At 39.0% G+C, this 27,517-nt stretch overlaps 2 protein-coding genes across 2 annotated transcripts; both read right to left on the bottom strand.

The window, feature by feature from the left end:
* Positions 1-278: 278 nt before the first annotated feature.
* On the bottom strand, positions 279-15,017 carry LOC124412733. The gene is made up of 23 exons (XM_046892854.1): positions 14,721-15,017; positions 13,751-13,949; positions 12,636-12,750; positions 11,459-11,705; positions 11,185-11,343; positions 11,011-11,095; positions 10,795-10,937; positions 10,547-10,696; positions 7,458-7,656; positions 7,251-7,365; positions 6,869-7,115; positions 6,158-6,316; positions 5,984-6,068; positions 5,648-5,790; positions 5,344-5,478; positions 2,552-2,662; positions 2,412-2,485; positions 2,117-2,264; positions 1,569-1,767; positions 1,115-1,479; positions 862-1,020; positions 550-777; positions 279-483 (listed from the first exon to the last, which is right to left on the bottom strand). The coding sequence occupies exons 1-23, from the start codon at positions 14,901-14,903 to the stop codon at positions 325-327; spliced, it is 3,807 nt and encodes a 1,268-aa protein (XP_046748810.1). The 5' UTR covers positions 14,904-15,017; the 3' UTR covers positions 279-324.
* Positions 15,018-19,253: 4,236 nt separating this feature from the next.
* LOC124412695 (lipase 3-like) lies at positions 19,254-24,224 on the bottom strand. Its single transcript, XM_046892790.1, has 8 exons — positions 23,939-24,224; positions 22,967-23,165; positions 21,594-21,708; positions 20,186-20,432; positions 19,912-20,070; positions 19,738-19,822; positions 19,522-19,664; positions 19,254-19,423 (listed from the first exon to the last, which is right to left on the bottom strand). The coding sequence occupies exons 1-8, from the start codon at positions 24,119-24,121 to the stop codon at positions 19,271-19,273; spliced, it is 1,284 nt and encodes a 427-aa protein (XP_046748746.1). The 5' UTR covers positions 24,122-24,224; the 3' UTR covers positions 19,254-19,270.
* Positions 24,225-27,517: the final 3,293 nt, after the last annotated feature.

Below are 27,517 nucleotides of genomic sequence, written 5' to 3' on the forward strand. Positions count from 1 at the left end.
GTTGTACTCTGGAGAGAGTTTTGTAGAAAGAGAGAGTCCGGCTCCGAGAAGACAAGTGAAATTCTGCAAAGGCGGACACCACGTGACGGACACTGATAGTTAATTAAAACTGATTGTGAACACTGGTTCTGATTTGAGGCGGGCTTATTTAAATCATTAGAGTGTATCAGTGCTCGGTAATGAGTTTCGATAATGAAATGTCGATTTTTTTATATACGTGATGACTGAGCTAAACGCGAATGATAGTTGTAGAAAAAAGAAAAACTCCAATTTGTTGATGCTATTTATTGTGAAATTTGTTTTTATTTAAACATGGTAAATCGTTTATCCCGCGTAGTTTTCTGCCAATCTGGTTAGTATAGGATCATAGACGAGTTCTTTGGCATTGATACCCCAAACGAAGTCGAGATGATTCCATTTTCCATCGAGGATTCGATACAGTTCGACGGGGTTTCCAAGCTCGGCGTACAACTGTTGAACGTCCTGTAAAAAATACAATAAAAATTTAAGATTGAAGAAACGAGCAGCGGATCGCACAGGCTGACTTACCTTGACAGCAGCCATCCAGTCGTTGTCACTGTAGAGCAGGTGAACAGGTGCAGTAATCTTGCCCAGGTCGTAGTTTGGTGGTCTAAGCGATCCGTAGGTCAACAAATTGCTCGCCACACCTTGATCCCACCATCTGAAGTAGCCGGATTTAATTTCTTGACCGTAGTGAACCAGTTGACGAGATGACGCGCCGGCTGGAGAATATTGGAAAATGGTCGGCAGCAGGGTCTGTCGAATAAGCATTTTGAAATTTTTTCAATAAGTCGGCTATTGATAACTGGTCATTAATCCCATGTTTTTAAATCAACTCACGGTGTTAAGTTGAGCTTGGTTGAAGCCACACATAACGAAGAGAACGTTGGTGCAGAGGAATTGAGTAAAAGCATCATCGTTGCAGAAAGTGGCACCAGCTGCACTGAGCAGAGCGGAGCTTGGCATGAATTCGTACATGCCGAACAGATTGAAGAATGTCTATACGTAAACGAGCATTGAAATAATCAAGTCAGATAGGTAGCGATAAAAAAATTGAATCAAAGGTGACGAGAGAAAAAGGTTAACAACGAACCTCCAGAGTATTTGTGAAAGTCGCCGCAATCCTCAACATCGGACTAAAAAGGTTTGACATGTAAGCGACAGGTGCCAAGGAAAACATGACTTTGATCTTGTCGTTGTACTCGGGCTTCTCAGTGGCCAGAACGTAGAACGCAGTTGTACCTTGACTGTGACCCATGTATACCACTTGATCCTGGCGTGTGGTGTCCAGAACATAGTCAATCATCGCAGGAAGATCGTAGACACCAATTTCATGCCATGAAAACTGCCAGAATCTTCGGCCGTTCAAATTCCTGATGGTGGTGTGATTCTTGGAGTGTGTATTTCCTCTGGCATTTCCTAGCCACACGTCGTAACCAGCGTCAGCTAAGAGGTACCCTACAGGAAAGAGAAGAGCCGTCGTTACATCCGAGATTAAATTTCGGAAACTCCAGTGCAGTCGGACCGTAAGTCAGTCAATGGCTTACCCAAAGACTTTCCATGTCCCATTATAAGCCAGTCAGCGGAACTAGAGAGAAGTCCGTGCATCAAGAAAGCGACTGGCTTCTTTCGGTGTATAATTGTTCTGCTAGGTGCGTTAACACGGTGCATTTCAAGTATGTATCCATCCTCAGTTACCACGTGATGAGTCTCGGCGTCGTAACCTTCGCTGGTGATCAGTTCAGGCTGTTCGATGGAAAACAAATTGGATATAAATGATCTGAATCTTATAGGGTTTCGTGGGAAATTTTGAAATCCCTCAAACCCCCGTCAAATTCACCCTTAAATGGATCACTCGTGCCTGGTGCTTTAAAAAGTGCCCCAAAGTGGTTACAAAAATTCCAAAAAACTCGTGAAATCTCATCAACTATTGTAGAATAATGATTGGATCATTTGTTTAAACGATATTATCATATAAACAAAGGAAATCGTGAAGAAGTTATCAAGGGGAGACGGTTTGGGCCAGGCACGAGTGACCCACCGTTGCTATTTAAGGGTTAAATTTTCTCTAATTCTAGGTATATATTATACATACGATCGTTGCAACCGCGTTGGAGGATGAGCGCATGATGAGGTCCTGGACCATTTCCTCGGTCCATACTATCTGACCGTCATCTGCAACGGCAGAGCCGATTAAGGCTGCCAGAAGAACGAAGAGCAGCTTCATGGTCGATGCCAAGTTTCAAATTTCAGTTTGCACCCACGACTCGCTTAAATATACACATTTTACCAGATCAACTGTCCTGATAATAAAGACGTAATACGAGCGTGTTATCGTAACCATTTAAGTATCAATCGCTTAATTGATTTAATTTTATTTTCAATCGTACCTTAAGCCCTCATCAATAATACACGCATTTGTGACAACCACACACAAAGATTTATCTTCTCTCAAATGGCTTCCCTACAAAAGTTAATGATCATTCTACTTTTCTTAGATCTCTGCCAGGGATCCATGACATTCACGTACCAATACATTTGTTTCTATTAAATCAGATATGACTATAAATGGATGTGTCACACGACCATGCGAATGCGTGAATCTCTTGAGGTAATCCTCTTGTTGTTGGCAAACTAAATCCTGCATTGATTAATTGACATTATCAAATTCCAGATTGAGTTGCTGTTAAAGACCTGAGATAAATAAAGAAAGTGTATTGCTAGTACACAAGTTTTTCATTTCATATGTCACATTGAATGATAACGAATTGTTGGCAGGCATGACGAGCATTATTGTACAGGGGCGGTGAGATATTCGATTATTCGCGTAAAATATTTTTTGGGCAATTCGAAAATAACGAATTCAATGATATTAAGTCAATAAAACATTCGTTTTTCAATTTCAATAATGCTAAAACTTCGTTGATCACAGCCGAGTCGAAATTTAGCGCCTACTTTAATACTCATAGCATTCAACTAGATCTCTTTAGATACTATTTAGACCTGAAGCGCCTATTTTGAACCTACAAATCCTCATAGTCGAAATTTAGCGCCCGCTTGAGTACCTCTTTTCAATGTTTTCGATCTCAAGCTCCAATTCAGGACCTCCAGGTCCCCTGCAATAATAATTCAGCGCTTATTTTGATACTCATTAAGTCCGATCTCAATTAATAATGCATTTTTCCCGATTCCGCATTACTTTAGTAATTCACCCTAGAATTGCAATCTCAATTTATTGTAATAATAATTTCAAAACCATTTTTCATTATTTTTGTAATTAAATAATTATCAATTATCGAGTTATAATCCATTGTCAAGTATTCAGGTATTCAAAAATCCTTTTTTGTACTAACCAAAGCTTATTGAATATAACTATCACTCAGTATTATGAAAGATTATCAATATTCAAAACAAGAAGCTGTAAATATACCTACAAACATACTTCACAGGTTTTATTTAGAAAGAGTCAATTCTGTGTTCTGTAAATGATTTTGAAAAAAAGTCCGATCCAATATTTCTTCCGGTAATTTTTCAAATATCTCTTCGCAGTCTCTTCACTACAAAAGCTTCCCTGTGCATAGACTTCTATCACAAAAATTAAAAATTTCTGTTTCGACGCACATATATTTGAAAAAATACTGGAAGAAATTTTTGATTTTCTTTCTTTTAGTCAGTTAAAAATCAAACTTAATGTTTCCGAAAAAAAATTCCTACAGATCCTTCTATCAATTTCGATGTGGAGGGGGTGGCGAATAGTAACTTCTCGTGAGATCCTCATTTGATCCTAAAATGCTGCATTTTTCCGGTAACTACGAGTTTCCGGCCCTAAAGAGGGTTTCAATTCTCATCCAAAATAAACTCCTCCTGACCCTCAAAAACCTCCCAACGATGGAACTTGGAGGTTCTAAGCAGGCGTTAAATTTCAACTCGGGATAGTAAAAGGATTCTGATCGAAGTTCTAGCTGCTGAAATCGCTGAAGGATATCATGGTTGTCCGTTGAAATTGTACAAATTTATATAATATATTTCCAGTTTTTCACTGTCAAATTTCCTGAAACGTTTCTATAACCAAGGAAACGTACGTATATTCTACGTACACGTAATCCCAAAGCTGTAATATGTATTAATGGGTTCAACGAAGCGTTCGTAACAATAATTTACGGATGATGACTAACCAGCGAAAGCGGAAATTGCTACAGAAGGTTATTGTCGTAGTGCTAAACGATGATGATTGCACAATTCACGTGCATAGACGATAATTTTAAGTAGATAACTGACTCTGGAAAGTGAAGTTTGAAAAAATTCCGCTTGCAAATTTTCAAAAACGCCATTTCCACCGATCCCATTACAAATAACGCAGTGAATCAAATTCATCTCGGGATTATTCCGCGTACTTTAACCTTCACGATTGTAAAAACAGGAGCAAAGCCTTCGTGTGACAAAGAGGTCGCAATATAATTATATATAACTCTAAAAGGAATGTAACGGTGTCACGATCATCCACTCTGGAACGAGAATTCACAAACGCAACACTTCTTATTATGGGTATAATGTACGACGTGTAAGATACGTGACTTGACGATATCGCATCATGCAAGACACCAGTCATTACATCGAGTCTGTTTACCTAGGCATATATATCACAGAAGAACTGGTACTTGATGACGAACGAACGTCATCCTTAACGTCATTTTTAATTTTCATTTTTTCTAGTACCGATTTTTTTTATTTTTTATTTACTACAGGTAAAAGAAAATTGTATATTCATACCGGTAATGGCATACCGGTACGTGCATTATTTTTCTGAGTGGCATTCGTCGTATACCTGAAGCTTGTATTTTACAGGTACGCCACTTACGAGGAATGTGCCTATCGTTTCGGTTGAACTCAATCGGATGGATCCATTCATGTTCGCTAGCTGAAAGAACTTTCGCTGGAATTCAATCTCGAGTAACTGAAGCAGGTTACTTAATGGAACGGAATCGAGGGTCAGCTGTGTTTACGATAACATATATAACTTTCTAACTAAAACGATGTAATTTTAATGTCAGTATTATAACATAGACAAGGTCGTCGAAAGCATTTCCGTTACGGTAAATCGCTCGCACGACTTTGTCGAACGCCATATGGTTTGGAAAATCGGACGATGATCACCACTGAAAAGTCGAGGATTACTTATGCCGTATTACGTGGGGATGAGAAGAGTTGCATAATTTTTTTTTAAATAAAAACTATATTTAATTGATTTTTTACAAACTTATGCGTATATATAAATATCGTGTATTAATGTCTTTGATGTCCTAACGATTTGTACTTTTTTACAATAACCATCATGTCGTCGTACAGCAGAGTTTTGGCGTCCTTAGAAAGGACAAAGTCGAAATGATTGAAAGAAGACCAAGGCACCACCTTCGATCCCACGACGTTTGGCAGCCGTTCTGCGAGGGCTCTGATATCCTGCAAAAAAAAACGTCATCAACATTGTCCTTATAATTGTTGAAGAAAGGTTTGTACTATATACATGCATCATTGAACTTGTTGCATATTATTGTTAAACTAGCCTCTGATTCCCCATAAATTTTCAACGCAAAATACATGCAATAAACTTTGATTATTATACACTCACCGGCGGTTGTGCTAACGGATCGTTAAGACCGTAATATATTAGAACAGGCGAGGTGATTTTGTGCAACGGGTATTCTGGCGGAATAATGCTGCCGTATCGAGCGTAATTCTGTGCAGATCCGTAATCAAATTCTCTGAAGCTTTCTGGGAATAAATATGTGATTAGAATCTTGTCCGATATTATACGTACGTGTATGAACAATGTTCTGATAACGATTAGATAGCCATCGGAATACACACGTCACTAGATTAAATCTAACAGTTGAGCCACGCGACATTTGATATCACGCTAAATTTATACTTTCTACTATAGCACTCACAAATAAAGACCACTTACGATTTGCTATATTTTGCCAGTAATGCTCGATCGTGTTCAAGGAAGTACCGGCTGGGTAATGCTCGAGCAAGTATGGTACGAGCGCCTGGATGTCCGGAAGAAATTTTTGTAAGTAAAAGAAGAAAATTGAAGGGGTGAAAAAAGGGGGTCGAGTATTGGCGGGGAAATACTCACCGAATCCAACTGCTCGGGGTCCGCACTTCCGGCGAAAAGAAAAATTATCCATTTGCAGATTTCTCTGGTCGACGGTGATCGACAGACGCCGGAGAGCAGTTGTGACGACGTTTCTCTCAGAGGAAGAATCTCTTCGACGCCACTCCGCCTCAATGAATCCTAGAAATATTTTTGAAGTAAAGAAAACGAGAAGACGACCCCACTTGCGAGAATATCAGCCTCGAGGCAATCGAGCAGCTAATAACACGTACGCAAGAGGTACGTGAGAAGCACACAATCTCGATTGTATTATCATATACATTGCGGATACGTTCACAGGTGCAGATTAAAATACGAGACTGAATTTAATAATATTACTTGTAAACGAAATCCATCGCGTAAAATTCACGCTCTTTTTCCACCAATAAAATAAAATTATTTCGCAATACCTTTGGACGCTTCCGGTATGAAATTAGAACTTATAATCAGCGTCCAATACCAACGTCACAATATGTAATTACGCCATTGAGCGTACAAATGGGTTTTTCAACTTTCAAACTATCATGCTGCGAGTGCACATACGGTGCAGCTGTTTTTCTTTCTATAGTTATTAGGGAAATCTCCATTAGGTAACGACACTTAATACCACGATACCGGAAGCGAAAAGGACTACTAAATCAAGTGCATTACGGCGATCGAGCAAAGATTAACCGGCACTCATTTCCCACTTACAAATGTCTCCTTGGCAAATTTCAGACCCAAAGTAAGCGGCCCCCGATATTGACGTGTCCAAGTAATGACCGGTGCCAAAGCCACGACGAGATCGACCTTTTTGTTGTATTCCGGCAAGACGGAGAGGAGAACAGCGGCGATTGTGCATCCCATAGAGTGGCCGATCACCGTAACTTTTGGCACTCCGGTTCGCGCTAACATGAAGTCAATGGTTGTTGTCGTGTCGTAAACTCCGTTCTCGTGCCAACTATGAAATGGTATAACAGTACAAATCCATTTTCAGTACCCTCAACGGCACGGCACGTTAAGCGAACCGTTGGACGTGCTAATGAGAAGGCTAAATTCGATGTACGTAAGTATACGTAATAGTAATCGTTGTTACCTGAAGTTCCAGTACTCCGGAAGGTTTGGAGATAGCCATAGATGTCTTCGGCTGTATCTGTTTCCCCTCACGTTCAGCATCCATACGTCATATCCGGCGTCGACTAAGAGATAAGCTGAAAGTGTAATATTTACGCTTGAACAACGTGACCTAGACATGCGGTGGATTTTTAAAAAATCCGCTAAGGCCGATGCTTGGCTTACTTACACAGGTCTTTATTCGGTCCTCTCATTACCCAGACGTCCGTTGAAGCCACCATACCGTGGATGAGGAGCACCAGTGGCTTTTTTCCCGCTGGTGGCGATGTTGGACTGCCAAACATTCTGTGCAGGTTCAGAACGTAGCCATCATTTGTAGTCACGAATCGCTCCTCCACGTAGTATCCAGTTTTTCTCACTATTTCTGGCTAAACACGTGATCAACGGTACAGATTTACTTGGCAATTTATCACGTAGAGCTAGAATTTGGAGTTGAGGAAAGCAGGGGTGCACTATATGTATATGAATTATAGATATTATGAATTTTTTGATCATGCGGTATAAGATATAAAATTTTATCATTTTCTTTTTCCAAGGTCACGTGATCACGCATGTTAAAATAATTCTCCGAAGTAAAGCTAGTCGCCTGCATGACGCGCGTCGTTTTTCGCAATTGCAAATCCGTGCACGATCGGCGTTCGTGACTTCGCGGTACAATATAATGATCCACTACGAGTCGTATAAAATAACTTTAATACTCGACAAATATATTACATGTACAGGTATGTACCGTTCCGCATTGCAGTAACGCGTAATTAAGAAGTCATTAATTAATTGCCTCCTAATTGCTCGTTTTGAGGGTCGTGATACCGGTTCAAATCCTCGTTAAGCCAATTTCAGTTTATCCGTCAATACGTCAATTAATCAATGGTACTTAACAATTTTTAAACTACCGTATCACAAGGTTTTTAGAATTTTGGTTGATGACTTTATAATCCTCCGATAATGTTCTGGACTTTCCTTTGAATCATAGGCGTAAATTGAATATGGCATCAAATTTGTAAAATACAATAATGCCTCGAAATAATCGTGTTCAGAGTTTATACGTCATAGAATGAAACGCGAGGATACAAGATTTTTTCTAATTCTTTTCTTATTTTTATTTAATTATTCGTTTTTTCGTCGTCCAAGATTTTCACCTTCAAACTTTGTATACGTTTTCTCCAATTATAATCCAAATGAAAGAAGAATCGAGACTTGGAATCCATGATCTAAATGTATGAATCAACGAAAATCAATTATAAAAAATATACTTACCAAAGTTTCTACCCGTTTGTGCGGTCGGATCGGATTGGAGTTTTGTCGAAAGAAAGGTGAAGATATTGTGTCGACATTTTCAAGTGTATAAATCATTACGAAAATGTATCCTAATATGCTCCGATTCCTCATGATAAATATATATCTTCGGAGAGTTAAAAAAATTTATTTCAACGCGAATAACTATTCGGCACTAGTTGTTCCTCGGTACGATGTAGGCGAGATTAATCAGTGGCAAAGTTATCAATCGATCGTATATATATTATCGTGCGGTTGAATTGAGAATTTAAAACTATCTGTTGGACATTTCACTAGCACATCAGACAGGGAAGTTCCTCATGGGTTAAACGGAGAACTGGTATATATATGACTGCCTGTCCCAACAAATCCAGTTCACATTGTATTACACGCGTTCCCCACTTCGAATAAAAATTTCTGCTCTTTTTTTTCACCTGTTCCTTGCACTTTAGCCCCTGCGTGTAATCGACTTGTACAATACGCGTCACACTGACTGACCATAAACTGAGCGACTGCCGACTCTCGACGAGCGTTCATATGGGAGGCTTCCGTTACAATTTGACGGAGCGTCGTCGTCTTCTGCCGGTTACAAAGAGACTCGGTTTCAATTATTGCTCAACTCGGTTTACGACAAAGGTTTTGGAATAACAAACAAACAAACGATCAGCAATTATCGCGACTGTTACAACGTCTTCTGTCGTTTTTCCGTCGACTGATTACCGACGTAGAACCACATCGTTCGGCGCTGCGTTTCCCGGTGAAATGGTGCTTCTCGTTGCAGAACGAAGAACGCACGTCGAACGATCGGTAGACAAATTTTTATTTCAATATCATAAATCTGTACACGTAAGTAATTGGCTTCCTAATCTCCATATAATTGATATGGCGTAAGAGATGGTCGCGATGATTCTTATCTCAAATCTTCGACAATTTCCCTTTTCTATTTAATTCCTAGCCGACTACGACACTGCAGCCTTATTTTCAACTTTACGTCCACCTCGCTGTGTCGATCACGACAATGTAAGAACAATCGAGTAGAATTTCTTCGGCCCCGGGTCATCCTTCGAATTTTTCAGTTTCAATAAAATTTAGATAGATGAATTTGATAATTGGACGATTGCTACAAGGCGGTTGGAATATCTGGGCCCATCCGGCTCGTCGAATAAAAATGGGGAAAAATTTTACTTCGTTTGATTTTTTTATTTAGTATAATAGGTATATCAGTGGCGAGATCCTTACAAGCATATTTACCTCTACAGTTTTGTTAAATCTACGTCTATACATATACTGGATGCACACGGTATTCACACGTTAACACATATTGTCGATATAAGTAAAGCTTTGGTATATGTTGACTGATACTCGGTCTCAGACTTGGTCGATCATCCTGTTTGAAAGGAGTGCGTTACGATCATTTACCGGAACTGACTGAAACGACAAAAAAGATTTCTTACGTGAAAGGAAAATAAAACAGATAATAACTGTTTCAACAATGGATGACGCAACTGTGTCCATATATGGACTTGGCAAAACAATTCGAAAATTTATGCATGGCGATATGGTTTATATATACACATTATATTATCGTATGTGTCACGTGTATGAGTAGGTATAAATAAAATTTTGTGCAGTATTGCAGTTTCAAGTATCTCAATAAAAATTGTTCGCCCGTTTTGAAGTGTGGTGAAGATGAACCGATTCGCAATTATTTCTCAATTTTCCAGCCACGGACAGAGTTTTTGAAAGAAAATCTTAGAGTGCCTAGCTAATGGGAGCTGGAACTTGATAACTATTGCCATCGCTTCCTTGGCACCGTGATAAAGGTATATTAACGTTTCTGCAAACCGATTTTGGTTACCATTGCAAATATTTACGAATTACATTACGTATGTAGTCATGGCACAATTATGGTTGATGCAAGGATATGGTTCAACTTACGATAAAACCGTGGGAGTCCGCGGCGTGAAATAGAAGCCTGTTTTATTTGTACCGGCGAATAAATTCTATGACGTCGTCGTACAGAAGACGTTTGGCGTCGGTAGCCCATATGAAGTCAAGGTGATTGAACGCCGGGTAAGATATTGCGACAGAAGCTACAACGTTCCGCAGCCTTTTCCTCAGTTCCATAACGTCCTGCAGGCAAAGCGAGAGTTAAGGTAATATGGAAACCGTTATTTGATTAAGTTGTAAATCGAATCGTCGATCGCGAGGGTAACCAAATTCGTTCTTACCACTTCGAGGGAAAGGGCGTCGTTCCTACCGTAGAAGAGAGCGACTGGTGCCGTGATCTTGGAGACGTCGTAAGCCGGTGGTTCGGCCTGCTGGTAGCGTCCGAAATTCTCGACGTAGCCGTAATCGTACTGCCTGAATTTACCTGCCAGGCGGTGAAAATTAAATCGTAAATCGCAATAGCAGGTTGCGTAAAAATATGGTTGAATAATTCTTACCGGTAGACATGTGCTGATAAAAGTGCGTCAGCGTCTTGAGCGATACCCCGGCAGGAAAGTAGCGCGCGAAGTAAGGAATAAGACTCTGTGGAATTTACAGATTAAAGTTTTGAATAGCTTATTGATTGATTGTAGACTGCAGACAAAAATATTACGATGAATTTAGTAACTCACAGTGTTGAATTGCTCGGGGTCGAATCCAGAAAAAGTAAAGATTGTGTTAATGCAAACTTTGTAGGTAGCAGCTTTTTCGTTGCACAGTGAGTCTGCCAGTCGTGCGATGAGAGTGCTTTGTGGATATAGTTCGAAAATACCCTGATCACGAAATGTTCGCTGAAACCCGTTTACACTTTAATCATACAATTAACGTTAGTGGTCCCATATCAATATGTCTGTACCACTTGTACAATTGTACGATTTTTATTACTTCGTATACAAGTCGATTTACCTCTATGAAATCACCGTTATCCACAGCCAATTTTAGGATTCCCGTATGTGTGTGCATCCAGTAGGCGATTGGCGCTAAACTGACAACCAACCGCAATCGCTTGTTGTACTCCGGTCTGTTCGAGAGCAGAATATAGCTAGCAGTCGTCCCCATGGAGTGTCCGATGTAGATCAAACTCTTTTGGCCAGTATGGTCGAGAGCGTAGTCTATCATAGCCGGAAGGTCGTAGTACGCCATTTCGTGGAAACTGTAGGGATAGAAGAGAGCAGCGTTGACAATTATGTGACAGATCTGGGACAAGAATCATAAACTTGACTCGGAACCGGTAACGTTGAGATTCGAGAAATGTACAGGCGATGAAATGCCAATAATCACGTAAATGATCGCTTATTCCCGCGACCAATGTTGACCACACACGATCACGATTCCTGACGAGGTGAACAACGTCGCAGAGATTTAGAGTTGACGAACTGACATTGATCGGAAAGTTCGTTCGGATTAATTTTCGGCGGCATAGAACGATCATCTCATCTTATTCCTAGACGACGATTAACGGTTAAAAATGAATTAGAACTCGTCAAGCTCTGTTATTATTATTATTGTTGTTGTTGTTGTTATTGTTATGATTATTTATTTAATTAATTAATTAATAATTCATATTAATAATAATAATAATAATAACGATGATGATGATAACAATAATAGTGTTAGTGATGTAGCGAATAGAGGTATTTTCGGTTAGTCCACAGTCAGTCGTAAATCGGTCGTCAACGCTCCAGGATCGAATCAAGTCGTACCTACGTGTAATGACATTGGCAATCACTAGGTGAGCAGCCTTATTGCCTGCTGATCCTTGGTTCTCGACCAACGGAACTTGGCACTTCAGCCCGTTGTTAATTACATACTTTGAAAATCTCAGATCGGAAAATGCAAACCACAAGGCGAGTAAGTATGATAACGCACCATAGAGAATCCATCTCCGATACATTTACGAATAGTGCATGGTATGCTGTTTGTAATTGTGATTACGACTGACGGTTGGTTAAAGCACTTTTAGTGGAAATTATAAAGGGACAATGAAACCCTGCAAAATCTGGCTGGAAGCTGCATGAAGACAAATAGTTATATATGTACCGCAGGTGGTGAAGAATTTACACAAATTAATCGTAAAAGGTACCTGAATTGCCAAAATTTCGGATCATTGGGACTTAGAACGATGTGAGATCTTGAGTACGAATTGCCTCGAAAGTTGCCGACCCACACATCGTACCCGGCGTCCGCGAGTAGAAATACTGCAACAAATTGGGTAAACAAGTTTTTTGCTGTCAGTTACGTCTGCAGGTGCAATCGTTTCTTTGAACGATTAATAGTCGGAGCTCGGCTAAAAGTCAGATTTGGGTTCAGCGGAAACAAATCAGCCTCGCGATGTAGCGTTCGAAAGTATTGAAAGAAGAAATTCTTGACCTACGTGTCTGTGGTAGGTTCTTATTCATTTGATTCTTTTTTCTCAGTTTCGGTGATGTTGAAGCGTGAAATCGGGTTTGACATTGGGACTTAATAACGATGCCTAAAAAATGTTTAACCTTCGTCTTGCGCAAGGGCAAGTCCCAAAATGCGCTTCGCGTGAGCTTCAAGTGATGTTAATTTTTCTCAAAGATCGTTTGTAAGTACGTGCTGTAAAAATGGAACCTACGAGCTTTGATATTCGGCACGATAATTTGACGCATGAAAAAAGCCCCGGATTCGTCGTGACATAATCACATCGCACGAATTTCAAGTCCTTAAGCGTATAATAATAACATATCATTGTAGCACACTGACATGAGAATTGGCATCTCCCTTCTCATACGTTAATATGTATAGTGCAATTGAATTGCTGTTTATATTTAAAGTAACATGGTACATCAATATGAGAAAAGTTTACTGCATATTTTTTTATAGATCTATTTCGTGGCAATCAACTAATGAATTCAACGATTCTTTATATCGCAATAAATCATGTAATTAAAAGATTACGACGGAAGAATTGTGAGTCACGATTTAAAAAATTTCAACTGTAGACAAACACCTGTGATATACGATCTCTTATTTTCATTCTAATACTCATTCCTGTTACTATTATTTATAATTTTATATCATCTATCAAGAATAAATTACGCACGAGTTGCAGACGGCAAAAAAACTAAACCGGTTTACGATCGAGTCCCAGTTTTCCACTTTACATGACATTTAGCATACGCTCACTATTGGCAAGTCAACCTTGACCTAGAAATAATTATTATTGAACCTCACCTAAATCCTTTTCAGGGCCCATTAAAACCCAACTGTCAGACGACGCCAGGAGGCCATGCTGGACCAAAACTACGGGCTTCTTTTTAACCGAAGATGAACGCATGCTGCCGGGAATTCTGTGGATTCTTAGATTGTAGCCGTCCGTGGTCGTCACGTTGTGCTCCTCGGCTGGATAATCATACTGATTAACTAATCCCAGCTGAAAATTATAAGCGTATGTACGGTATGGCGTCGATGGAATTAGCTTTATTCTCTACTTCCCGATACATCCGAAATCTGTTGCATCTCCTAGCCTGAGATCGCAACGCATTGAGATCTAGACGCCGAAATGTTTTCTTCAGAGATGCTTCAATTAACTTCAATCGTTCATCGACTTTATGTGAGAATATTTACACGCTTGTACAGCTCGTATAGATTTTCCTCGTACGGGCAACAAAATTTTTGCGATAACTTGTACGCGTTTTCTCTCGAGACTTTTATCCTCGTTTCAAATTGGTCCCACGAAAATAAGGGTGGCTGACGCATGGAAATGAATTATTGAAGAATGAATGCACACGATTCGCTTAAGCACCAGGACGAGGGAGATTCTCCAGGAGGAAAAGTGAATAAATCGATAAACTAAAACAAGACTGCAAAGTTCGGTCTTAGGTCATGCAAATGATCGTCGGGAATTCCTGCCGCGTGGCGTTTGACCTTGGCAACCTTGAAAGCCGCGGCTGTCTGGTTTACAAGAGATACGAGTTTGTCTTGTACTTGATCAGTTTGCACACGCTGTTGATAGTAAATGCAAACAGTCAACGTGGCGGAGTTCCTTTGTCATTCAACATTGTGACCAAAGAACTGCATCACATCTCCCGATTACTGCATCTTTCCAAGCAAATACAAACCGACGCGAATGAAGGAAAAAAAAGACAAACAGCTTGCCAAGCACTTAAACGTACCACGTCGCTTCTTGATTCTCGCTACTTACAAAGTCAGAGACTGCAAATGAATTCTTCAGCCTGAGTTCTCGAGGAGACGCGTTTCTGACGCGGGTAAGTCGGGGGACCGGCGGTGATAAGAAAGCCCTCAAGATGTTTATGGACGTCGCTTCAATGGGACCTTGCATCAGGATAACGAAGGCGATTATCACGCCGGCCTTGCATATCCTCATGGCTTATGTTTCTTCGATATAAACACGGTCGATGCTAGAGTTTCAAATGCGGTTGCACTTGCATCTACGTTGGGGGCGCGGATTTTCACTGTAAAAAATTTAACTTCACATGCAGCAGTTTCGATCGACAAAAATTAAACCCTTCCTGAACATGTCCAAGGAACATCCAATGCACAACTTCCCTTATCAATTTCAATTATATCCAACACTTGCCGGACTTCACGGCAATAATAATTACACAGCCGCGATCACCGTAAATCACTGGATACATATTATTTCCAATCGAATTTTCCTTCCGATGTTCATTCCGACTACGCTAGTATATAATGACCGATATCTTGATTCGAAAGAAATATTTTATATCGTAGCGAGCCGGCGGCTGTATCGGTCGGCATTCTTCATCAAGCGAATCATAACGCCTTAAGGTTAATTGTCGATGTGAAAAAGATAGATATTACTATGGGAAATACACGATATCTACAAAGTACTCTCCAAAGCAAACCAGCTCTACGCGCAAAGGGGTGCCGATTTCACCAAGGTGCCGTTTCAATGGCTACTGTACCTCCTGAGATCTGATCTCTGTAGTTATACGTCGATCAGGTGCTCTAAGATCTCCCCCAGCACGCCTTGGCTCTTTATCGGACTTCCTGGTGGGACTCGGCTAAACCAAAGTTCACATCTCGCATGTAAAATTTTGTTCAGAGAAGTACTGCCGGCATAGTACCGTCTACCTTGACTGCCGCGATCCCCCAATATGCTACTTTTGCTCGCAAAACGAGCGACTCTTTCTTTGTACGAGTAAGCAGATCTCATTGTCATTCCATTCAGGATAGATCTTTGAATGTGACCATGTGTACGGATTCACTGTACACACTCTTGATTTATAAATTAATCTCTATGGGATAAAGGAATCAGTAGAATGGAAGGATTTTTCCATCTAAGTACTCTTACGAATTGATCACGAACATTTTTATATGCGATCGCCGAGAAGATATATCGCCGAAACGATGGATATTAACTGTGATACTCCGGCCACGTGAACTTTTAATTTCGTGATTTTAATGACAGGTCCTTGTCAGGGCACTGGGAATAAACCATGCAATGGGTTATCCAAATCACTCATTGTTAATCTAGGTAAATGTACGTGGTCCAAGAATCGCAGAGACAAATCACGCAATTATATATAACAGAAAAATAATGTTTCTTTATACAAGAAGTGAACGAGATAAATGGGTATACATATAATTCTTGGAGTTATGGTGTTGAGTGTTTTGGAGTTGGCACAATTTTAAGTGTTTATGAGAGAGATGGGAATGTAGGATGATGCAATCTCCGCTACCAGAAAATTGTACACAAGGATACCACAAGCCTGTGATGGTTTCCCCCTCCCCCACGAAACTGAGTAGTAATTACGGTAGGTATGAGGTGCGAATCTATCGAATAAATTTTTACAAAATTTTACAACGTAAATTTTGTGGGTACGTAAGTACCTACACGAGAAAAAGGTTGACCAGGAGTTTTGAAAAAAGTGGAAAACGATATCGTAAGTCCTTGTGATTTATCTAGTCCCCTAAGTCTTGTTGAAATTTAATGCTGTTCATTTTATACTTAAAAATTCAGTTTTATATTCAATATATTTGTTTTTCCATAAAAATTGTTAAAAAATCTGTAAATATAAATCTTAAGGAGGAAATTAAAAGTTATATTTCGCAGGCTTGGGTAAATAATAGGTAAACCTCCGCTGTCGAACGGTAAAGACACAGAAATACGAGGATGGATAATAAACCTCCGTTATCGGATGATTATGACAAGACTGAACAATAACTTTCCTATTATTTCAACGAGGGACTTGGCAGTTTAGCGAGTAGAAACACCGAATTCAATACAGGAAAACGGCTGCGGATTTAACAGGGTCCTGACAGGGAAAAAGCCGAAATACGTTTTGCGATACTTTTCCTATAAGAAAAGTTTGCCGATTCAGTTTTCTAACGTTACAGTAAAAATTCAGACGATTTCGATAGACAGTAGAACCGAAATACAATTTACGACGCGCCACTAACGACCAACGAGAAGAGAAGAGTTAATAAAAAATTAATTTTATATTTTTCTTTTTTTCAAACCAATAGGTATCGGCCTTATATGGCATGTCCCATTGATATTATATGTAGTAAGGATTCGACATCAAAACTCGCAGCCACAAGCCGAGGACAGGCTGAAATGAACGACCGAAGGACGATCTACGATACGCCGCTGCGTGACAGTATTAGTACCTTCGTTTGTATGACGAGGCCGATTAATGCGATCTTATTTATCTACAATAAAGCGTTAATTTGTTTACGAGACGCGAGCGAGTGTGGCGATGACACGCGGGGGGTCTCGTGGGAAGTTAGACGTCACGATCTTCGGTCCGGCCGGTACTGCAGAGCGCTGTTTATGACGATCGGCAGAAAACACATAATGTTTCGCAAGTAAATTGATAAGATTGCAGAATATCGGCGGAAGTGAAGACACTTGGAATTTTCAAGACCGGTCTTTCAATTCCGATGTTGTACTCGTAGAGTATTTTATTAAAAATCATCGTTATCAGCTGACAATTAGCGTGGATCAGGACTGAACATTGAGGATAAGGTGAAGATCAGTACCGCTAACAAAAAGATGTCGATTATTGACAATCCCACAATGACCGTGGAGGATTTCGCTTTCAAGTGGTTAGAACTTTGTCTAACTCAGTTGTAATCGTTTCTTCGAAGGCTGCGTGATTCTCACTGTCATCAGCAATTCTTACGATCACATCTCAATTTATATAACAACGAAATAAGAAAAACGTGGACATTTTCAAGGTAAAATAAATCCCTCAACATCAATTCGAGACCTATATATAATATATATTATATTATACATATATTTACAGCTGGTCGTTATTTATACAATAACAGAAAAATAATAACGTGTATTTCCAAGGTGAACTTAATTAATACAATGGTATCGATTCGCCGAGTTGTCGATTTTACATACTAAATGTAACCCTGATATTGAGAGAAAAATAAACTTGGATCTCAAGGCATTTTGCACCCTGATTTAAATTCTTGATAAAAATATCAACATGATAATAATTTAATATTTATCATCTGTATGTAATTAGCTCGACGTTAAACCGTGAAATGTTGTGATATGTGTGTTATTTCTAATATGAGATAGTGGGGTGGAAATTGTTAGGCAACTATTCAACACTAGGCGATTCACTGACCATAATAACGACTTAAAATTGAATGACAATTCTTTGCAATCAAACTGATATGAAAAATACCCGGCATTCGATGTGAATTACGAAATTCACTGCCCTCGGGACGAGGATTTTATTGGTAGATATATATATATATATATAAAAATTAGAAGGAAGTACAAGTCCGAAACGATTCTATGCGATGATATTGTAATACAATTTTAAAATCTTTTCGTTATACAGGCTATTACGAACATTATGAAATGAGAAAAACACGGATGTTATAAACGCACTTACTCGAGTCTGATCATTATCGGATAAGTTTTTGCATTGAAACATACGTATACTGAAGAAACTCAGCAGTACCCACATGCATATATTATAAAGGTATTGAAAAGTGCTTTTTATTTTCTCAGGTGTTGCATTCGTTCCCAATACGTCTGTTGTGAGTGGCCGCTTAAGTCAGGGACAGTGCAAAGCTGGGTAAACAACTGGAATCAATTATTGTTCATGAGTCACATTTGTAATTTTATCGTTAAAGAATTCCTTCATCCGTTTTTCGCATTTTCAGCGTTTAAGAGCTCGATTATACGGCTAATTAATGTGTTTGTCTTGAATTTTCTGTCAAGCGTCGCGTTTAATTGCATATTCAATTTATACCGTGAAAGTAGACTTGTCAGAACCTGAACAACAATTCAAACCGAAGGTTTACAAAATTCGACATAATTTACCGAAAAAGAGAAAAGCCGTAGTTTCTGATAACTTTAACGTGCGTTCTAATAATGATATCTATACTTCTTCATAGAGGTTTGGAAAGCTTGAAGAATCAGCTTCAATGATCCATGTATCGTTTTCGAAAATATTTGACAGTTTACGAGTATTTTATTTTTTAACTAAAACTGACATACTCCCATGGTAAATGAATGCGAGATATAAATTAAAATAGCGTCCTGTTGGACTTGATCTACAGAGCTCCTCATCTTTTTGACATCAAACACTAATATTTGAGGGGGGAGGAGCAAAAAAAAACTTTTGTTTTTATCCACTCTCTTGTGTAGTCATGGCACAATTATGGTGAATGCAAGGATATGGTTCAACTTACGATAAAACCGTGGGAGTCCGCGGCGTGAAATAGAAGCCTGTTTTATTTGTATCGGTGAATGAATTCTATGACATCGTCGTACAGAAGACGTTTGGCGTCGGTAGCCCATATGAAGTCAAGGTGATTGAACGCCGGGTAAGATATTGCGACAGAAGCTACAACGTTCCGCAGCCTTTTCCTCAGTTCCATAACGTCCTGCAGGCAAAGCGAGAGTTAAGGTAATATGGAAACCGTTATTTGATTAAGTTGTAAATCGAATCGTCGATCGCGAGGGTAACCAAATTCGTTCTTACCACTTCGAGGGAAAGGGCGTCGTTCCTACCGTAGAAGAGAGCGACTGGTGCCGTGATCTTGGAGACGTCGTAAGCCGGTGGTTCGGCCTGCTGGTAGCGTCCGAAATTCTCGATTTGGCCGTAATCGTACTGCCTGAACTTACCTGCCAAGCGGTAAAAATTAAATCGTAAATCGCAATAGCAGGTTGCGTGAAAATATGGTTGAATAATTCTTACCGGTAGACATGTGCTGATAAAAGTGCATCAACGTCTGGAGCGACGCCCCGGAAGGAAGGTAGTTCGCGAAGTAAGGAATAAGACTCTGTAAAATTTACAAATCAAAGTTTTGAATAGCTTATTGATTGATTGTAGATTGCAGACAAAAATATCACGATGAATTTAACAACTCACAGTGTTGAATTGCACGGGGTCGAATCCAACAAAAGCATAGATTGCATTTACGCAAATTCTGTGGGTAGCAGCTTTTTCGTTGCACAGTGAGTCTGCCAGTCGTGCGACTAGAGTGTTTTCTGGATATAGTCCGAAAATGCCCTGATTACGAAACGTTCGCTGAAACCCGTTTACACTTTAGTCAGACAATTAACGTTAGTGATCACATATCAATATGCCTGTACCACTTGTACAATTGTACGATTTTTATTACTTCGTATGTAAGTCGATTTACCTCGATGAAATTACCGTTGTCAACAAGAAATTTTGGGACTCCCGTACGTGCATTCTTCCAGTAGGCGATTGGTGCTAAACTGACAACCAATCGCAATCGCTTGTTGTACTCCGGTCTGTTCGAGAGCAGAATATAGCTAGCAGTCGTCCCCATGGAGTGTCCGATGTAGATCAAACTCTTTTGGCCAGTATGGTCGAGAGCGTAGTCTATCATAGCCGGAAGGTCGTAGTACGCCATTTCGTGGAAACTGTAGGGATAGAAGAGAGCAGCGTTGACAATTATGTGACAGATCTGGGACAAGAATCATAAACTTGACTCAGAACCGGTAACGTTGAGGTGCGAGAAATGTACAGGCGATGAAATGCCAATAATCATGCAAATGATCGCTTATTCCCGCGACCAGTGTTGACCACACACGATCACGATTTCTGACGAGGTGAACAACGTCGCAGAGATTTAGAGTTGACGAACCGACATTGATCGAAACGTTCATTCGGATTAATTTTCGGCCGCATAGAACGATCATCTCATCTTATTCCTGGACGACGATTGACGGTTAAAAATAAATTGGAACACGTCAAGCTCGGTTGTTATCATTATCACCACCATTATCACCATTATCATCATCATCATTATTATTATTCTTATGACTATTATTTAATTAATTAATTAAATAATAGTATGTATAATAATAAATATAATTGATTAATTAAATACTAGTAACAATAACAATAATAGTGATAGTGATGTAGCGAATAGAGGTATTTTCGGTTAGTCCGCAGTCAGTCGTAAATCGGTCGTCAACGCTCCAGGATCGAATCAAGTCGTACCTACGTGTAATGACATTGGCAATCACTAGGTGAGCAGCCTTATTGCCTGCTGATCCTTGGTTCTCGACCAACGGAACTTGGCACTTCAGCCCGTTGTTAATTACATACTTTGAAAATCTCAGATCGGAAAATGCAAACCACAAAGCGATTAAGTGTGATAACGCACCATACAGAATTCCCATATTCGATACATGTACAGTAGAACGTCGGTCAACCGAACAACCGCTTAACCGAACAACATAAATTGTAATAAAAGTGATTGAAATTATTATAAATATGATTTTCATAATAATTTCTTTTAAATAAAAGTATATACTTCGGTCACCTGAATAAACCGCTTTTCCGAGCTCTTATGTACCCCGATTAGCTCGGATAATCAACGTTTTACTGTACGTACAATGCGTGATATGCTGTTTGTAATTGTGATTACGACTGACAGTTATTTACGGAATTGTTAGTTGAAATTGTAAAGCCGGAATTGATACCTCGTAAAATTTGGCTGGAAGCTGCATGAAGACAAATAGTTATATATGTACCGCTGGTGGCGAAAAATTCACACAAATTCATGTGAAAAGTACCTGAATTTCCAAAATTTCGGATCATCGGGACTTAGAACGTTGTGAGATCTTGAGTACGAATTGCCTCGAAAGTTGCCGACCCACACATCGTACCCGGCGTCCGCGAGTAGAAATACTGCAACAAATTAGGTAGACAAGTACTTCTTTTCACCGTCAGTTACGTCTGCAGATGCAATCGTTTCTTTGAACGATTAATGGTCGGAGCTCGGCTAAAAGTCAGATTTGGGTTCAGCGGAAACAAATCAGCCTCGCGATGTAGCGTTCGAAAGTATTAAAAGAAGAAATTCTTGCTCTACGTGTCTGTGGTAGGTTCTTATTCATTTGAATCTTTTTTCTCAGTTTCGGTGATGTTGAAGCGTGAAATCGGGTTTGACATTGGGACTTAATAACGATGTCTAAAAAGTGTTTAACCTTCGTCTTGCGCAAGGGCAAGTCCCAAAATGCGCTTCGCGTGAGCTTCAAGTGATGTTAATTTTTCTCAAAGATCGTGTGTAAGTACGTGCTGTAAAAATGGAACCTACGAGCTTTGATATTCGGCACGTTAATTTGACGCATGAAAAAAGCCCCGGATTCGTCGTGACATAATCACATCGCACGAATTTCAAGTCCTTATGCGTATAATAATAACATATCATTGTAGCACACTGACATGAGAAGTTTTTATTGGCGTAGTACTAAGTAGTGAATCATCTTGTGTAAGTGATTTAAACAAATTACCGTCTGACATTAGATAATGCCGTATTTGTAAGCAATTATTCGTGAAACGAAAGAAATCACGCTTTGGTCCAGAAGTTAGCTGGCTTCAGTGCTCTTGTAGTAAAAGAAATCGTTGCTGTTCACATTTTGATTATAGCGTTAGAGTAGAATTTTCAATAATACTCCACTTGGCACCTCGCCTCTCACACGTAAATGTGTGTAGTGAAATGAAACGCAATTTTTGTGAAAAACTAATTCAATAGCTCTTTATATCTAAAGTAACACGGCACATCAATATGAGAAATGTTTCCTGCATATTTTTTAGTGATCAATCTGGTGGCAATGAACTAATGAATTCAACGATTGTTTATATCAAAACAAATTATGCAATTAAAAGGTCACGCCGGAAGGATTGTGAGTCACGATTTAAAAAATTTCAACTGTAGACAAACACCTGTGATATACGATCTCTTATTTTCATTTCAATATTCATTTCTGTTACTATTATTTATAATTTTATATTATCTATCAAGAATAAATTACGTACGAGTTGTAGAGGGCAGAAAAAGTTAACCGGCTTACGATCGAGTCCCTCTTTTCCATTTCACATGACGTTCGCCCACGCTCACTATCGCTTGGTCTACCTTAACTCAGCAAGAATTATTATTGAACCTCACCTAAATCCTTTTCAGGGCCCATTAAAACCCAACTGTCAGACGACATCACGAAGCCATGCTGTATGAAAACTACGGGCTTCTTTTTGACCGAAGATGAACGCACGCTGCCGGGAATTCTGTGGATTCTTAGATTGTAGCCGTCCGTGGTCGTCACGTTGTGCTCCTCGGCTGGATAATCATACTGATTAACTAATCCCAGCTGAAAATTATAAGCGTATGTACGGTATGGCGTCGATGGAATTAGCTTTATTCTCTACTTCCCGATACATCCGAAATCTGTTGCATCTCCTAGCCTGAGATCGCAACGCATTGAGATCTAGACGCCGAAATGTTTTCTTCAGAGATGCTTCAATTAACTTCAATCGTTCATCGACTTTATGTGAGAATATTTACACGCTTGTACAGCTCGTATAGATTTTCCTCGTACGGGCAACAAAATTTTTGCGATAACTTGTACGCATTTTCTCTCGATACTTTTATCCTCGTTTCAAATTGGTCCCACGAAAATAAGGGTGACTGACGCATGGAAATGAATTATTGAAGAATGAATGCACACGATTCGCTTAAGCACCAGGACGAGGGAGATTCTCCAGGAGGAAAAGTGAATAAATCGATAAACTAAAACAAGACTGCAAAGTTCGGTCTTAGGTCATGCAAATGATCGTCGGGAATTCCTGCCGCGTGGCGTTTGACCTTGGCACCTCGAAAGCCGCGGCTGTCTGGTTTACAAGAGATACGAGTTTGTCTTGTACTTGATCAGTTTGCACACGCTGTTGATAGTAAATGCAAACAGTCAACGTGGCTGAGTTCCTTTGTCATTCAACATTGTGACCAAAGAACTGCATCACATCTCCCGATTACTGCATCTTTCCAAACAAATACAAACCGACGCGAATGAAGGAAAAAAAATCCAAACAGCTTGCCAAGCACTTAAATGTACCACGTCGTCGCTTCTAAATTCTCGCTACTTACAAAGTCAGAGACTGCAAATGAATTCTTCAGCCTGAGTTGCTGAGGAGACGCTTTGCTGGAACGGGTAAGTCGGTGGACCGGCGGTGCCAACAAGGCCCTCAGGATGGTGAAGGGCGTCGCCTCAATGGGGTCTTGCATCAGGATAACGAAGGCGATTATCACGCCGGCTATGCATATCCTCATGGCTTATGTTTCTTCGATATAAACACGGTTGATGTTATAGTTTCAAATGCAGTCGCACTTGCAGCTACGATGGGGGAAAGGCTTTTCACTGTAAAAAATTTAACTTTACAATCATCAGTCTCGATCGGTAAAAAATAAACTCATCCTGAATATGTCCAAGGAACATCCAATGTACAACTTCCCTTATCAATTTCAATTATATCCAACACTTGCCGGACTTCACGGCAATAATAATTACACAGCCGCGATCACCGTTAATCACTGATACATATTATTTCTAATCGAATTTTCCTTCCGATGTTCATTCCGCCTACGCTAGTATATAATGACCGATTTATTGAGTCGAAAGAAATATTTTATAATCTAGCGATCTGGCGGGTATATCGTTCGGCATTACTTACAAAGCAAAAAAAAAATATAAATATAAGTGATATACGACGCACTCTGCAAAGCGCACCAGCTTACGCATAAAGCGTTGGCGATTCCAACAAGGCGCTATCTCAATGGCTTCTGCGCCTCCTGAGATCCGATCCCTGCTGTTATACGTCCGTAAAGCACTCTCAGATCTCCCCAAAAACTTGTTGGCTTTATATCCTCATAATTTCTACGTTTGAATTTAACATTCGACAGATTATTTTTTACGAAAAAGTGGCATACCTTGACTGATGCTATCTTCTAATATGCTTGTCTTTCTTCGCCAAACGCGCCAATATTTTGCAGATCTCACGGTCATTCCGGGAGCAACGATCTTCGAATGTGACGATATGTACGAATTCATTATACCGACCCTTGATTTATAAATGAACCTTTACGGGATAAGGAAACAGTAATACGGAAGGATTTTTTTATATAGGGGCTCTGACGAAGTTTATCACGCTAATAAGATTACAGGTAGGTATATCGCCGAAACAATTAACATGAATATTAGTGGACCTAAAAGCATTTCGAATCGTCAGGACGGGTCTCTTATTTCCGATCTTGTACTCGAAGAGCAGTATGATAGAAAATCATCATTACAGCTCAGCGTGGATTATAGGCCTCAACAATGAACATAAGGCAAAGGTGGTCAGTACTTTGCAAACAAAGAGATGTTTCGATTATTGACAAACCTGCATCGAGCGTGAACGACTTTGGTTTCAAATGCTAAGAACTTTGTCTAACTCAGTTCAAATCGTCTTTTCGAAGGCTGCGTAATTCTTACCGTCATTAGAGAATTCTACAATTACATCTCAATTTATATAATAACGAAATAAGAAAACCGTGTACATTTTCAAGGTAAAATAAATCGTAAATTTTGCTGATGATGCGACGGTGAGAATGCATATATATATATATACATATAACTGGATGCTATTTATATAATAAGAGGTAAATAAAAACTGAATAAAATTATATGAAAAGGTGGAATAAGTCTGTCAACTTTATTCGGGATCTATAGCTGGTTGCTATTTATACAGACAAGATCGTCAGCAAATGTCATAAATTGAAAGAAAATGCTTTGCAATCGTACTGATTTTGTAAATACCCGACATTATAAAAATACGGATATTATAATCTTAATTACTCGAGTCTGATCATTGCCGGACGAATTTTGTCGTGGCTTATTTATCATCAATTTATCCAAAATGAATGTCAGCTCAGGTCAAGGATACTACGAAGCCAAATGAACAACGTAAATCGCTTATAGCTCATGAGTCACGTTTATAATTTGATCCTTACAGAATTCCGTCATCCATTTTCCGCATTTTCTGCGTCAGGCCTGATATTACGCATATAACACAACTGAATATCAAGAGAGAACTTTTTTGTTGCTCTGACTTTTCCGCAAATTTGAGTGTTCGAGAACGAAGAACTTACGAATAAAATCGTGATTATATTAGATTGGCTCTACTTTTTATGTTATTGTTGTATTGTAAGGAGGGGGATGGTTTCTAATATAATCATGATTTTATTCGTAAATTCTTCGTTTTCAAACACCAAAATTCATTAAGAAAATCAGGGCAATAAAATTTTTTTTTCTTTATCAAGCTGTGAAGTGTATTTTTGATAAGCTTTAGATATAAAAAAAAATCGTATTTTTCATCTAAATATTGTTATTTTGAGTCATGTATGAAAATGTCAATAAAATAAATAACTGGAGGCAATTTCGAAAAACTACATCTATCCGTTACGTCATCGACGTCAAATCTCACTAAGGCCACTTACATATCAAAGTTAACGATCACAGCTAAATAATATATTTGTCCTTATAATTTCCGTCAAACCTCGAATTTAATTTGCAGATCCAATTTTTACCACAAAAACCTTAACGTTTCACAGCGTGAGCAATAATTCGTATCAAACTCTCGATCAACTTTTTTCTTCCTCCGACGATGCTAAATACGTGTTCAAGGTTAAAATTATGCCCGTACGAGGTGGAATAAAAAAAAACCTAATCACACCATGATATTGTAATATGCGGGTCTTTGTATATCAACTAAGAATTTTCATTAGTTGTTAAATAAAATCTATCGCTCATATGTGCGATCAACCTGGAATAACTTACGAAATATTGAAGGTAAAAAAAAAGGGTTTTATGAGTTTATTTCACCCGTAGAATCTGTTTAAAAAGATTCACAGTGATCGATAAAATTGAGGAAGGAAACGTCTCCGGTTTGACGTGTTTTGACTCATATATATATATGTATATTAACAAGGTCTTGTCTAATTATCCTATGATATGTTAATATGCGGGTCTTTATATATTGACTAATAATTTTTTTTAGTTTCTAAAGAAAATTTATTGCCCGTATCTTTTCATTTGCACAGAAATTGCCTAACGTCTGTATGTGGAAATGAATTTGCGAACAACCTGTATGCTTATTGACATGCATGGTTTGTCTGTGAAAAAATTCTCAAATATATTCTCCAGTTACGTTACATTTCTTTCGAATAACAATTCGATAATTCAAGTAATAAATCTATGCCATTTTCAATTTCAACATTGTATTATTAAACATAATAACAAGAAAAATTAACGATGAACCATATATTTTTTTTTATTAATCCTTATTTGTATACACGTACAAAAATTATCAATACATAAACTTTATAAAAATTATATAATTATGTAGTCTCAATTCTTTGATTTTTTACAGCCTATAAAAGCAGTATGCAGTCTTCGATATGTTTTTGTAACAAACATAAAATAGCAATTTGCAAACTGACTTAGCGTCAGAGTCTTCGACAGCAGCATTAATAAACTCTGGTATACAAGAGCACACGGATGGAGTATTGTACTTCAGATTCAGTCGTTCAGGGAAATACGTACTTTGAGATACGTTTTTACGTGACTTGCAGATCTCTAACGACTTCCTCAATAACACGGTTTTATCGCAATAGTCTGGTAGACTTTTG

Source organism: Diprion similis, chromosome 11 (assembly GCF_021155765.1).
Source record: "Diprion similis isolate iyDipSimi1 chromosome 11, iyDipSimi1.1, whole genome shotgun sequence".
Taxonomy (NCBI): domain Eukaryota; kingdom Metazoa; phylum Arthropoda; class Insecta; order Hymenoptera; family Diprionidae; genus Diprion; species Diprion similis.